The 15945-nt window shown below is 42.3% G+C and overlaps 1 protein-coding gene across 1 annotated transcript; it reads right to left on the bottom strand.

Annotated features, from left to right (window-relative positions):
* Positions 1-3090: 3090 nt before the first annotated feature.
* On the bottom strand, positions 3091-15448 carry LOC129865111 (diphosphoinositol polyphosphate phosphohydrolase 3-beta-like). Its single transcript, XM_055937604.1, has 5 exons — positions 14975-15448; positions 8535-8645; positions 7167-7211; positions 6810-6897; positions 3091-5506 (listed from the first exon to the last, which is right to left on the bottom strand). The coding sequence occupies exons 1-5, from the start codon at positions 15068-15070 to the stop codon at positions 5298-5300; spliced, it is 549 nt and encodes a 182-aa protein (XP_055793579.1). The 5' UTR covers positions 15071-15448; the 3' UTR covers positions 3091-5297.
* Between the last annotated feature and the right edge of the window lie 497 nt (positions 15449-15945).

Consider the following 15945-nt stretch of genomic DNA (forward strand, 5'->3'; position numbering starts at 1 on the left):
AACAGAGGTAGGTAGCCTTCAGGTTATCCATACTGAACAAAAATATAAATGCAACATGCAACAATTTCAAAGATTTTACTGAGTTACAGTTCATATCAGGATATCAGTCAATTGAAATAAATTCATTAGGCCCTACATCTATGGATTTCACATGACTGGGAATACAGATATGCATCTGTTGGTCACAGATACCTTAAAAAAAGTAGGGCTGTGGATTAGAAAACCAGTCAGTATCTGGTATGACCACCATTTGCCTCATGCAGTGTGACAACTCCTTTGCATAGAGTTGATCAGGCTGTTGATTATGGCCTGTGGAACGTTGTCTCACTCCTCTTCAATGGCTGTGCGAAGTTGCTGGATATTGGCAGAAACTGGAAAACGCTGTCATACATGTTGATCCAGAGCATCCCAAACGTGCTCAATGGGTGACATGTCTGAGTATGCAGGCCATGGAAGAACTGGACCATTTTCAGCTTCCAGGAATTAAGTACAGATCCTTGCGACATAGGGCTGTGTATTATAATGCTGAAACATGAGGTGATGGCAGCAGATGAATGGCAATAAAATGCAATTATGTTCATTGTCCGTAGCTTATCCCTGCCCATACCCTAACCCAAGGGGGGGGGGGGGGGGCAAAGTACTTCAATCTGGCCCGAGAGACATAAAAAAATATATATAGATTTTTTTTTTTAAATCCATTTTTATCTCCCCAAGAGGCGAGATTGAGAGCCGTGCGTCCTCCGAAACACGACCCAGCCAAGCCGCACTGCTTTTTGACACACTGCCCGATTAACCCGGAAGCACCAATGTGTCAGAGGAAACACGGTACACCTGGCGACCGTGTCAGCGTGCATGCGCCCAGCCTGCCACAGGAGTCGCTAGAGCGCAATGGGACAAGGACATCTCGGCCTGCCAAACCCTCTCCTAACCCGGACGATGCTGAGCCAATTGTGTGTGCCGCCTCATGGGTCTCCCAGTCACGGTCAGCTGTGACACAGCCTTGTATCGAATCCGGGTCTGTAGTGACGCCAAAGACTGCTGCACCACTCAGGAGGCTCCCAAAGGGGCACATTAAATTCTCTGGCAACAGCTCTGGTGGACATTCCTGCAGTCAGCATGCTAATTGCACGCTCCTTCAAAACTTGAGACATCTATGGCGTTGTGTTGTGTGACAAAACTGCACATTTTAGAGTGGCTTTTTATTGTCCCCGGCACAAGGTGCAGCTGTGTAATGATCATTCTGTTTAATCAGTTATTGATATGCCACACCTGTTAGGTGGATGGATTATCTTGGCAAAGGAGAAATGGTCACTAACAGGGATGTTAGCTTTTTGTGCGTATGGAACATTTCTTGGATATTTTTTCGGTTCATGAAACATGGGACCAACACTACAGTCGTGGCCAAAAGTTTTGAGAATGACACAAATATTAATTTTCACAAAGTTTGCTGCCTCAGTGTCATTAGATATTTTTGTCAGATGTTAGTATGGAATACGGAAGTATAATTACAAGCATTTCATAAGTGTCAAAGGCTTTTATTGACAATTACATGAAGTTGATGCAAAGAGTCAATATTTGCAGTGTTGACCCTTCTTTTTCAAGACCTCTGCAATCCGCTCTGGTATGCTGTCAATTAAGTTCTGGGCCACATCCTGACTGATGGCAGCCCATTCTTGCATAATCAATGCTTGGAGTTTGTCAGAATTTGTGTTTTTTTTGTTTGTCCACCCGCCTCTTGAGGATTGACCACAAGTTCTCAATGGGATTAAGGTCTGGGGAGTTTCCTGGCCATGGACCCAAAATATCGATGTTTTGTTCCCCGAGACACTTAATTATCACTTTTGCCTTATGGCAAGGTGCTCCATCATGCTGGAAAAGGCATTGTTCGTCACCAAACTGTTCCTGGATGGTTGGGAGAAGTTGCTCTCGAAGGATGTGTTGGTACCATTCTTTATTCATGGCTGTGTTCTTAGGCACAATTGTGAGTGAGCCCACTCCCTTGGCTGAGAAGCAACCCCACACATGAATGGTCTCAGGATGCTTTACTGTTGGCGTGACACAGGACTGATGGTAGCGCTCACCTTGTCTTCTCCGGACAAGCTTTTTTCCGGATGCCCCAAACAATAAAACGGGGATTCTTCAGAGAAAATTACTTTACCCCAGTCCTCAGCAGTCCAATCCCAGTACCTTTTGCAGAATATGTCTGTCCCTGATGTTTTTCCTGGAGAGAAGTGGCTTCTTTGCTGCCCTTCTTGACACCAGGCCATCCTCCAAAAGTCTTCACCTCCCTGTGCGTGCAGATGCTCTCACACCTGCCTGCTGCCATTCCTGAGCAAGCACTGTACTGGTGGTGCCCCTGACAGAGTGATCTCCAGCCTTGTCCTCGTCAACACTCACACCTGTGTTAACGAGAGAATCACTGACATGATGTCAGCAGGTCCTTTTGTGGTAGGGCTGAAATGCAGTGGAAATGTTTTTGGGGGATTCAGTTTATTTGCATGGCAAAGAGGGACTTTGCAATTAATTGCAATTCATCTGATCACTCTTCATAACATTCTGGAGTATATGCAAATTGCCATCATACAAACTGAGGCAGCAGACTTTGTGAAAATTAATATTTGGGTCATTCTCAAAACATTTGGCCACGACTGTACATGTTTTGTTTATATTTTTCCTCAGTGTACATGGTAGTTACATGAGCAGACACCTTACTATAAAGCACTTTGTGATGTCTGATGTAAAAAGGGCTTTATAAGTACAATTTGATTGACTTTTTTCCAACTTAATTTTCAGTTCATTGGGCTGCAGCCTATCATTTTTTCAACAACCTTAAAAATATTGAAGGCCAGTGAGTCTCATGCATCCCTCCTAAGTGCCCTGGAGCAGTCATCTTGTGTCTGTTTCCATGCAGCATCCTTGTGGACTTCCGGTTCTATACTGTCTTTTTATTGGAAAACGAACACAAAGTAGCACCTGACCCACCCACTAACACCCCCCTCACACAACCATGCACCAACAATGTACCAAAAGACTGGAGAAACACTCAACAAAATGAGTAGATACAGTACAGACATTACAGACAGGCTGGAGTCAAGTAATTCCCTTTTAATTAATTATTATTCCAAACAGAATAGTCTTCAATCCACTTTATCCAATTTCACTGTTCATATGATCATAAAGGAAATTCTGTTTGCATTGATAAACTAGTGAGTGCTTCAAGACACCCTAGTGAGAGAGTGCCTGGAACAAAGTTGATCAGCACACATTCACAGCAGTCCCCCACCCATTCATTATACAGGGACTGTTTAGTGTCAGTAATAAGGGACCATAGGGGTAATTTATTTAAAATAAAACTACAGCTGCTGTACATTTGCCACTTTTTTCCAGCAATACATTTTAAAAAAGGTCCTTGCAATTCAGAACAAATAGCATTAATGTCCTTACTTTCCTTCCTGAATGTAGTGTACCAGTATGCATCAATCCAATCTCCATAAATTGTTATATCCATAAAAAATACAACTGGTTAAAGGTGATGACTGTCCAATCAGACAGGCCGGTGAAATCTTTTCATGCAATAGATTTTAAGAAGGGTCAATATCAAACTCACAATAGATCCCACCTTCATCTTTTAACCCTTTCTTCGGTTATTTACTGGCTCCTAAACACTCCCTCCCAAAAAACTGCTTTGATGAAGCATGAGCACAAATTAAAACAAGCATTATCCACAATGGCAGACCTTGGTCAAGTACACATGTAAAATACAGTGCACTTCATTTTGCTTGCCTAGTAAAATGGAACCAGTGGAATAATCCCAAAAGTACAAACTCCGCCCACCCTACAATACCTCAAGTATTTGAAAGTTGACATACTGGTATGTATTTGACAATGTCTGCCTCAGAGGGGTATTCTTGTGATAAAATGAATGCTGGGAGTCTGGGTGAGATAGTGGTTGAGATTAAAAAGTGAAACCACTTATGTTTGTGTAATCTCCAGTAAAGCACTACAATTTACAAGTGTGTTCTCAACTATAATATCTCACATCCATGTCCATCGTAAGAACATTTCCATGTTCAGCCTAACCGCCAGTGTCGTTCCACCATAAATCTAACTTGGAAAGCACTAATTTCCATCCATTCCCTTTCTCTTTCAGACAACTTCCCTATTCGTTGTTCCATGTCATCTCATCTCTGTTCTCAGGTGGAACTGAACGGAGGACATTTTTTACCGTCACACCTTCACTACATGGTACAGCATTTTTTTTTTATACATCATTAGAAAAACAATCGCAAATATGGAGAAGAAAAGTTAATATGGTTGCATTTCTGTTAACCAGACACATAACTCTACACTTCTCTGCAGAACAGTATTTACATGTCCCCTGTGTGGGGCGGTTCAATCCTCATTCAGTGGTCAGACAAGATGCACAAGTGTGGATTAAGGTACATTATCTCAGCATTGAGGAGACATCATTTGTGGCAATTGAATGAAATATAGATATTATATTAAAGAGGGCCTGCCTTCAACTAGTAAAGATACTCTTATGAAGATTGACCAGATCATATATGGGGCGGGTGTTAATAATTAAATTAGTATATCAAATAATTGTTATTCATGATCATGCTAGATGGAGAAAAAAACTGATGGCAATCAAGGAAACACAATTAAAGGCAATTAAATGTGAAATGCTCCATATAAGAAATACAAAATGTGTTGTTTTTACAACTAAACTTGAAGAAGGGCACCAATTACTGAGGTGAAGGGGAGGGACAATAGTGAGCCCTTGTCTTCTGTCCACACATTATGGTACTACTTGAAGTAGATAAACAGTTGTATTTTTGAGCTGTAGTTTGTTTGTAAAGGTTAAACACCAGCCAAAAGGAATCCGACACCGTGCTAAGACATCCTTCCAGTGCTCGTCCAACTGAGGTAGCATCTCTTTGTTGTCAATACTGCGCCAGCTCCCGAGGTCCAATGACACTGCCATTTTCCATCCTATTGTCAGCCAATGACTCTTTTTCTGTGGTAGCCATGTTGTGTGATTTTCTTAGTTATGGAAGAAAATAATAATACAATTGACCCCAATAGAACATTCTTAAAGAAGTTACTGAAAGGCATTCCTTAACTGAATCATCCAGACACAGTTCCAAGTATGGCTTTGGTTTGTCCAAGTATACAGTAATTTACATACATGTTGCGTGAGCCGTGACTCTGAGGATTCGTATATTCATGCAAAATGTCAGTTTTCAGTGTATCTGTACAGGTAGAAGATAGTTCATAGGCGTGGGAAGGGGCCAGTCCTATCTGCGCGAGGGGCCCAGAACAGATCCTGTGGTGGGGGGGCCGTAGCGGGGGAAGTTGTCATTAGGGGGCTGGCTGGGGAGCAGGGAGTTCCCATTAGTTGGAGAGCAGCTGAGATGAAGCCGCTTCAAGTACTCAGCGTGATCCGGCTTGTGGTGCTGCAGGACTTTGATGGCTTCTTCCACTGTAAACCACTCCCGTTTACGACCTGCAGGGGGAGACAGAGACAGAGTGTGATTCACTCCTTCTATTGACCACCAGGGGGGGGCGAGTAGTGGACGTTATACACCAACCACCTGAAGGCGTCATTGTCCTGAGTCATTTTGAAATTGAATATTGTTAAGGGTTTCATAAAAGTTATTTGAACCAGAGACCTTTTGGTTACTGGCCCAAAGCGCTTAATACTTGCTAGTCGCCAAAGTTCCAGATCATGTCTTTAATACACTACCAATAACCAGTCAGCGTTCAGAACTAATGGGGTTTTCCACATGAACTTAGTGTGACATTTGCCCTTTGAGGGGTGGGGATCTTCTCACAAAGAAATGGGATCTGGATCAACCCCATGTGGCACTGTCAATAAAATATTCTGGTATCACCATACCAATCTGCAAACACGCCCAACGTTTGTCATCTAAACATTCAAAATGCCCCTATTAATTTCAGCCTACCTAAAGTCTTGTGAAGGGTGCTAATAGCCATTTTGAATACATGTTTCCAGAATAGATGTTATCAGAATATATTGATTATCTCTAACAACAGCTACAGTGTTATTGCGTGAAGATGAGGCAATAGACATGAGCTCATTTAAAGGAAAGGTCAATCACAGTGGCATGCTTTCACAACATTATTTTTGAGGAACAAGTTGTAGCCCATGTTTGGTAATCCTGTGTGTTAACAGGAATGAGGATTATTAGTGCACAGGAACAAATATTGGTGCGGTTCAGTCGGTAAACAAAAACGAAAGAAAGACTTGAGACTGATATACTGCCTACTGTAAGATCTATAAGGACTAAAAGCTCCAGCCACTCAGGAATAAAAGACTGATGAAGTCTAAAGGATGTTTAATGGATTTCAGAGGTCAGGTCACATTGTTTGGTGCAGTCAGTGGTGAGTCACGGTCTGTTTGGGAAGGCCTGGGATAGATGACCTGCTCAGTAATCCAATCGCACGTTCACATTTTACTCTACCGTTTACCAGCTACTTTAGTCCACCTCTCCAAAGCCAGCAGGCTGGTGTAATTTAGCTGTTAGCAGCATAAGTTGAGTCCTAATCAGCCACTTTGGAATTGATGTGTTATGACTCCAAACTTTAGATTAGGTGAAGCCGGATATTATTGGACAAATATTGAACTTGTTTGTTGCTTGTTTTCTGCAATCCCAGGCCTTTTAGTCAGTGAGTGGGATTTCATTATTTAGTCTGTGAGGCCTGTTGATACTGGCAACATCCTTCCTGGAAAAACAGATTATTATACTAGACATTGAAGTCCTGATGTCATGTGACCATAAACTCACCTATGTTAACCGAGTCCTCCCATGCTTCCAATGTCTCCGTCACAGTCAATACGTAAACGTACGTTCGGTGCTTTCGGTCCTGATTCTGCTGTGAAGTTAAAAAGAAAACTACATTTCAAAATGCAGGTTGGAAGAACCTCTACCTGTGGCACCTCAAGAAAAAACAGCTGCTTTCAGAGGGTGCACATGCTTCAGGGTAGTTTGTCAACCCTTGACTAGGCATCAACCAAATCCACTCATTTTCTATTCTTGAATTTCATTCATGTGACAATTTACACTAAGATAGCAATGACAGTTTTTCAGGGAGTAAAAATGTAACTGTCTTATAATTACTGTCAGCCCAGAGTCACGCCTTACCTCAAACACACCTAGGAGACGTCCCAACTTGCCTTTCACTCCTGCCTGGTGGGGGAGAGAAGAGAGGCATTAGGGGGATGACAGTATTGGGCCTATGGCAATTTGACAAACCAAAACACCTTCGACTGGAGTTAGAAGTGTGTGTGTGTGTGTGTGTGTGTGTGTGTGTGTGTGTGTGTGTGTGTGTGTGTGTGTGTGTGTGTGTGTGTGTGTGTGTGTGTGTGTGTGTGTGTGTGTGATCAGAATGTTGACCAATATAATGTGATTGAATATCACAACACAAACCCACCCAGTCCTGTTGTATATTTAGAGGTCAAAATCAGAGAGGTTACTGTTTCCAAAAAGACACATGATCCACTCCCTATTCCCCTTCCCCTTTATCAAGCTTCACAAAGAATCTGCCCATGTCCACTGGACAGACTTTAGGACCTGTGGATGTGCTGGAATCCAGCAGGGAGCCAAGTTTAGCCTGCTGACGTACCCAAGTACGTTCGGTTTCCCACCAGCTGGACCTTTGGAATACCACGAGCTCCTCAGTCACTACCCGAACCAAATCCTTCTGACCCCTTTCTCTACAAACCCACCTTGGACCCACCAAAATGTACCTCCCAATTCTGTCATGTCATAAGTGAGTTCCCGTCACTCACAATCTTTGCATACATCACATCTCTCAGAGCTGAACCCTTTAGCGGTGAAGCCACTTTGGAGAAAACATGCTGTGAAGTGCCATTGAGACATCCCAGGAGATCGACAAGGTCAGTCTCATGCCACAAGGCAGGCAGTGGTGAATTATAGAGGGTGTCTCTATCTATCTCATAGTGTATATAAGAATATTTAGGGCCTACAGACATTCCTGCACGTTGCCTTTAAATGACCAATCAGGGGCCAGAGTTTGATACTCATGTCATAGATGACATGATCACTACATGACTTGAAGCCAGAGTTTACATCTAACACATTACAATAGTCTCACCCATCACTAAAAGGCATGTTCTTTACAGACAACTCAATGAATGACCATCAGATCAATGTGTGTTTTGTGTGTGCATATAGCTATTAGTTACACACCCACTTTGTGATTCATTTAAATTTCATCATCACTGATGATTATGGTGATGATTGGATTGGATTAAAGTACAGATCCAATCATTCTGAATGTGATATTGTTTTTGTGCATCTCTGAGCGATGCTCTATCAACTCCCAGGTCATTCTTTAATTGTTATGTGCATCTGAAAAGGTTTTGCATCATATGAAAACATGAAATGACCCCGGGAATTGATAGAACATCACTCAGAGATGCACAAAAACAATATAACATTCAGAATGATTGGATCTTTCCTTTATATGATGATGACAGGTGAACTCACCTCTTCAAACACCTCTCTGACCGCTGCGCCACAGGGCTCCTCCTCCGGCTCCATCCCTCCACCTGGGACGATCCACTGGTCCGGATGCCGACTGCTGCTCACCAGCAACACCTGGAAGAGAAAACACAATAGCTCTGTGAGTCCAGCTCCACCATAGGGCCCTCTGCTACACCACAGGGCCCTCTGCTCCACCTTGGCTGATTGATTGACCCAGACCAGGTCCTTTTGGGCACATCGAAGCAGGTGCCTGAGCTTAAATTACACCACAGTCTGCCATGTACAACGATCTGTACAGATTGAATGAGCATGTATCTGCATTTTCATGATGCAATACACACACACATGACCTACACACACACGCGCACTCATGACCTATGGGGCTCATAGTTGCTCAGTTGTCTCTTTCACCATGCTGAGGAAACATCCAACTCAAGTCAGTCGAATACGACATACGACAGTGATGCAGCGTCAGAAGTAGCTTGTGTGGCTTTCACCTTCCATCTTTTCCACATCCAGACCCCTCTATACGGGACAAGTGTGTCAGCCTGACAACCATGTAATATCAGCTAGCAGCTCGGCTTTGACACTCCTCTGTGCTGCTCTAATGGGATTGTGGGATTGCTGGAGCAGACCCGTTGCTGTCTAAGCCAGGAGCCAGGTAGTGACAAGTCAAGTGGTCAAGAGAGGCCACACAGTGGATACGGCACGTGTCACCCTTCCACTCTGGGTCACCACGTCATGTTCCTGGACCTTAACTGAGCCGACAGGCTCATCCCGGGCTAAGAGGGGATGGAGGGTGGACAGGGAGTGGGACGGTTAGCTATATTTACAAGCGCCACATACAGTTGAGGGGATCCAACTGAAGCAGCGGGGTGGACCAGACTGTCTGCTTAGTACCCTACATTATAAAGCCATAAACCATGGAGATAGAATGAACCTACTAACCTATTTATAACAGACTGCTAGCGCTTCAGAATGTGAGTGTACGTGTGTGTACACAAGTGTGTGTGTGTGTGTTGGGGGGTTACTGTCTGTGTTTATATATGGGGGTGGGGCACCGCTGTGGGCCTTTTGCAAATATGTTTTTGGGGGCAAGGCTTTAAGCAGCTCAGGGATGTCACTGCATTTGACAGTGTCTACCGTGGAGTTTACAAAACAAAGCTAGCTAGACTACATCTTGCCAGTGTTATTTTTGCTTCATTTTAAGTCCTATCTTTTCTATTTCTTGCTCAAAATGTGGTTGGATATGAACTGTTACGAATTTAACTCATTCCAGGAAAGACCTAAAGCTTGTCAGCACCTCATACAAATTCATGCAATATACAAAACATTGTTCATGTCATTTATGTCAACAGCTTAGGCTAACAAGGTATGTCCCACTGAAAAATCATGGCACTGAGGAACACTCGGCACAGTGAGGAGCAAAACGCCACACCAACATATTAGATAGGTCAAAGGTCAGGTGCAGATGGAGGGGGGGGGGGGGCAAAGGGAATAGAGCAGCGTCTCCCAGCGAGATTCCAGTGCGTTTTGTAAGCCTGCTAAACGGGCCAGGAATCTCAGGGAGGAAATAAACACCTACTTTCTCGGAGGAGCAGCACGAGCAACACGCCTGTAGCTGTCAAATAAACCAGTCTCCCACATGCCAGCCTATGGAGGTTTGAAGTTTTAGACTGGAGTATTTTAATGCATTAGGAGAGTGGTTAGTCATAACCAAAATCGACCTATGAAGTCAACATACGGAAGTTTACTGCCCCTTGTTTTATACCAAATACACCTACTTTCAGCCTAGTCGATATAAGAAAACTAAGCCCAACTATATGCCAATTCCAGACCACACACATTCAATACAGCTTTAACTCCTATCTAGAAATGTACAAGTAGGGCAACATCATTTGCCTAGTAATAGGCTACCCTTCAGTCCATCCAGACCAACCATAAACCGTACTTCAACTTTACCAAATGTCAACAACCCCTTAGTCTTGTAGCGACACAGTGGACTGAAAAGACACAATGTACTATAATACAGTCTCAGGGAGACACCTATTGCTGGATGAAGGCACCCATAACAGATTGCTCATACCCTCCGGCATGAACGCTCTTCTAGTCTCTACTAGATGTTGACTGATTAATCGGAATGGCAAATTAATTATGCCAAATTCAAGTTTTCATAACAATCGGAAATCGGTATTTTTGGACACCGATTTTACACCTTTATTTAACTAGGCAAGTCAGTTAAGAACACATTCTTATTTTCAATGACGGCCTAGGAACGGTGGGTTAACTGCCTTGTTCAGGGGCAGTTCAGGGATTCAATCTTGCAACCTTACGGTTAACTAGTCCAATGCTCTAACCACCTGCTTTACATTGCACTCCACAAGGAGCCTGCCTGTTACGCGAATGCAGTAAGAAGCCAAGCTAAGTTGCTAGCTAGCATTAAACTTATCTCATAAAAAACAATCAATCAATCTTAACATAATCACTAGTTAACTACACATGGTTGATGATATTACTAGTTTATCTAGCGTGTCCTGCGTTGCATATAATCGATGCGGTGCGCATTCGCGAAAAAGGACTGTCGTTGCTCCAACGTGTACCTAACCATAAACATCAATGCCTTTCTTAAAATCAATACACAAGTATATACTTTTAAACCTGCATATTTAGCTAAAAGAAACCCAGGTTAGCAGGCAATATTAACCAGGTGAAATTGTGTCACTTCTCTTGCGTTCATTGCACGCAGAGTCAGGGTATATGCAACAGTTTGGGCCGCCTGGCTTGTTGCAAAGTATTTTGCCAGAATTTTACGTAATTATGACATAACATTGAAGGTTGTGCAATTTAACAGGAATATTTAGACTTATGGATGCCACCCGTTAGATAAAATAATGAACGGTTCCGTATTTCACTGAAAGAATAAACGTTTTGTTTTCGAGATTATAGTTTCCGGATTCGACCATATTAATGACCCAAGACTCGTATTTCTGTGTGTTATTATGTTATAATTAAGTCTATGATTTGATAGAGCAGTCTGACTGAGCGGTGGTTGGCAGCAGCAGGCTCGTAAGCATTCATTCAAACAGCACTTTCGTGCGTTTAGCCAGCAGCTCTTCGCAATGCTTCAAGCATTGCGCTGTTTATGACTTCAAGCCTATCAACTCCCGAGATTAGGTTGGTGTAACTGATGTGAAATGGCTAGCTAGTTAGCGGGGTGCGCACTAATAGAGTTTCAAACGTCACTCGCTCTGAGACTTGGAGTAGTTGTTCCCCTTGCTCTGCATGGGTAACGCTGCTTCGGGGGTGGCTGTTGTCGATGTGTTCCTGGTTCGAGCCCAGGTAGGAGCGAGAAGAGGGACGGAAGCTATACTGTTACACTGGCAATACTAAAGTGCCTATAAGAACATACAATAGTCAAAGGTATATGGAATACAAATCGTATAGAGAGAAATAGTCCTATAATTCCTACAACCTAAAACTTCTTACCTGGGAATATTGAAGACTCATGTTAAAAGGAACCACCAGCTTTCATATGTTCTCATGTTCTGAGCAAGGAACTTAAACGCTAGCTTTCTTACATGGCACATATTGCACTTTTACTTTCTTCTCCAACACTTTGTTTTTGCATTATTTAAACCAAATTTAACATGTTTCATTATTTATTTGAGGCTAAATTGATTTTATTGATGTACTATATTAAGTTAAAATAAGTGTTCATTCAGTATTGTTGTAATTGTCATTATTACAAATACATTTTGAAAATCGGCCGATTATTCGGTATCGGCTTTTTTTGGTCATCCAATAATCGGTATCGGTAAACGCCGTTGAAAAATCATAATCGGTCGACCTTTAGTCTCTACTGTTGTTGGAGGCAAATGACCCACCCACTGGCCCTGAGGGATGTAATGTTCCTGTTTTCCCTTGAAGGACTTTAAACCTTGTCACTGAACACCTGACCCAGAGGGTTCCTCTTTCGCCTTTTCCATTCCTTAAACAAAGTCTCTGACATCACACAGAGTTCCTATTAACCTACTCAGGCCCTCTCAATGAGGGGATCATGTCTAACATGTCGTGTGTGTGTGTGTGTGTGTGTGTGTGGGGGGGGTGCAGGTGAAGCTACATTTTTGTTCCATCTCCACAAATGGGGACTGAGATTTGATTGCTGAGATCTAACCAAAGCAGGTTGAGACAAGGTCTTCAGATACAGATAGGCCACAATCCTCCAGGGATTCAACAGCATGGGATTGGCACAAAGAGGTGGCATTGGCAAAGACAGTGTTGGCCACGCAGGAGCCACAGAGGCTTTTCTCCTGTTCAGCCTTAATGAGTGCATGCAAGTATGACAGAGTAGCTGGACAGTCCCAGAGCAAACTCTGTAAATATGTTCCTGGGGATGGGCTCTATACATTACAACCGCTCAGTAACAGTTGAACAGACACAGGCGAAGCATTTCTTGACTTAACAATACCCTTGACCAGAGACACAGGTGGGTGATTGAAGATGGTCTCCATTTGTTCCACCACAGGTATCTTAAATATTAAAACAAGCTAAGATATTACACAAAGGTTTACTTGTTTTATAGCATTACATATGAAATGTCAGCAACAAGATTGTATGTGTAGGTAATTACTAATTTTAATAAATAGTTCACAAGTAAAAATTAAAGGGGAGATTGGGACGCAGCATTGAGACTGAGATTGGGCAGTCTCATTAATATAACTCAGTGAGAAAGCCTTCCAGCTGCTCTACCACAATGCAATGTGCCTTTGGCACGGACACACTGACACACAGCAAACTGATATATCTCTATTCCTTGTTCCTGAAAGAACCAGCTGAGGGAGAGAACAAGGCCCCCACAGTCTTAAGGGACAACAGTTTCTCCCTCAAGCCATATATATATATATATCTCGTACAAATAATTGAGTGCTCTGATAGAGTTCTTAATGACAGACAGATAAAGTCTGCAGCTTATACATTGCATAACAGTGGTGCAGGGAAGTCAGAGGCTGCAGTGTCTTGAACTGTCTGATACAAATTTGGATTTCTATCAGACAGTACAAATCCAAATGTAGGAGCTGTTCATAAACAAGGCGTGTGGCTCAGTAAGAAATTAAAAGCATCGCCACTTTTACATTAATGACCAACCTTAAGTCTTCTCGACTTTAGTTCATGCACTGAAAAATGACATAATTTGCTTACTAAGTCTCCTATGACAACAAATCAAATCAATCAAATTGTATTTGTCACATGCGCAGAATACAACTGGTGTAGACTTTACCGTGAAATTAAATAGTAACACATAACAATGGAATTGGTCCTTAGATTTTGGTTATGATAAAGTGGGCCTATTTAACTTGTTACGGTAGTAGGTCTAAGTCATATCTGTATAAATGGTGGCTTTAAACAATTAAATAGATATTGGCAGAAACAATTGGAGCATGCTATATTGACTGAAATGACACATGCACAACAATATAGCCTATTTCATGGAAATAATTGCTTCCCATTTAATAAAATGTTTTTAAAAAATGTGTGGAACGAGTCCTATATGTTGTTGTAATTTCGGGGAAATTGACTTGGGTAGATAGTCCATTTTGTTAAAACATAGACTGTGGACGCTTGCATCATGGTGGTGCGTAGGCTATCACCGTGAAGCCCGTTAAAACCCCAAAACTATTACGAGGAATATGTCTAGGACTACAGCAATTTGTTAAAGATATTCTCTCAAACCAGAAATATAAAAACAAAGAATTGATTGAGACTACTTTTCAGTAGGCTACCTTTGGTTTAAGCCTAGGATACTGAAACCGTCTTACAAAATGGCCACTTCATCAATAACGCATTTTCATTTCAATGTTATGAGGCAGCAGAGATTATAACGTGTAAAATGATAACGGTGATATTGTTACTATTAGTATTTAAACTCGTATGCATTGGTACAGTGGTATCGTCATACAATGTAGCAATGGCTGGACTGATGTCCCGCCCGTCAAATGAAACATGCAACAGAGCGCCTCGCCCCCCTCGCTTTGCTCTCAAACTAGCCCAAACTGGATAGCCGCGGGCAGTCACACAACACCACTAAGGATGTATTACTAAAGCTATGGAACGTAGGCCAATAAAAGGCGTATAAATATACTATAACACTCCTGTTTTTTTTGTTTAACATCGAGCCTACATCTCTGATCATTAGGTTTTAAAAACCCGCCGAAGCATTTCTTTCAGACACCGCAAGACAGCCCCCGCACATCGACATTTTCTGATGAATTAAGTGGTAAAACCAAAATGAAAACCTATTTAAGTCTATTACAATAGGCAATTATAGATAAAATATTAACACGTGTGGGATATAGCCGAGAACAGTGGGTTGGCTTAAAGACAGGACAGCATCGGTCCCCTGAACTGTCAATGAGAAATATAACCATCTAACGTTAACGTTATACCTCTTCTTCACGGTCGTTCTTGAAGCACAAGCATGCCGCTCGTTTCTTGAAGCCCTCGCCATCATAAGTTCTGGTCTGGTTCGGCTTGAACTTCATTATGTAGGTTACTACTCTCCTCACCGGGCAGGCAACGAAATCCAGAAAATGAACGAACGAAGAGTGAGTCACCAAAACAAGGTTCTGGATGGCGAAGAGAAAACTGGCATATGTGTATCACTGAGGTCCAATAACGCGATATACCGGCAAACTACCCATCGACGGTGTATTTTCCCATTCACTCCAAATTCGTTTAGTGCGGTTTTGTCAGGGAATTCACTCCGTGATGTTGGGTTAATGGATGCAGTTCAGTCCCCCATACCCTCCACTTCTATGTGCAATCTCTTATTTAAGTAGAGATTGTCAATACTGTATCCTCCTCCGAAGTCCTCCCACCTTAGGTAGTAGACTACAAGGTAGGCTTTGCGCAGTCGCTGACTGTCAATAGACAGAAGGCAACTGTTACGCACGTCACCATACGTCTGATGAGGATAGGATAAAAATGTAGGAAAAATCTAGCTGTGATTGAACATCTATGCCGTGCTCACTCCGTCTGACTTTATGCTTTCTTGAAAAGTAGCCTGTCCTGTTTGTTCCATAGGCCCACCCATATGAATATGCAATCTAGAAAAATAGTAAGGTTACAATTTTTAACCCTTAAGCCTATAACTTCATCAGAGTATTTTCTCAATATAAAATGTAATGTGACATATTGCCCTGAAATGTCAGTAGCCAAGGTCTTTAAAAGACTACTCCACTGTTAACCACTGTCTTGGGATTGGGGGTGGTGGAAAAGAGGGTTTCTGACCTTCCACTTTTTCTTTATTCACATCAGAAAAAAAAAAAAAGAATTTCACAAATAAACACTGTCAATTTTATAGCCTACCTTAGCTACTCTGTGATGACTATTCATGCTATTGACTGAAAGCAAGTTG

Source organism: Salvelinus fontinalis, chromosome 11 (genome assembly GCF_029448725.1).
Source record: "Salvelinus fontinalis isolate EN_2023a chromosome 11, ASM2944872v1, whole genome shotgun sequence".
NCBI classification, from domain to species: Eukaryota; Metazoa; Chordata; class Actinopteri; order Salmoniformes; family Salmonidae; genus Salvelinus; species Salvelinus fontinalis.

What these genes read in the sequence shown, in the direction of transcription:
- LOC129865111 (XM_055937604.1), bottom strand. Translation starts at nt 15,070, where the DNA reads ATGAAGTTCAAGCCGAACCAGACCAGAACTTATGATGGCGAGGGCTTC. An exon ending in AGAACGACCGTGAAGAAGAG is followed by an intron (nt 8,646 to 14,974) that starts GTATAACGTTAA and finishes TTTCTCTTCCAG; the next exon opens with GTGTTGCTGGTGAGCAGCAG. An exon ending in GGAGGACTCGGTTAACATAG is followed by an intron (nt 5,507 to 6,809) that starts GTGAGTTTATGG and finishes CTCCCCCTGCAG; the next exon opens with GTCGTAAACGGGAGTGGTTT.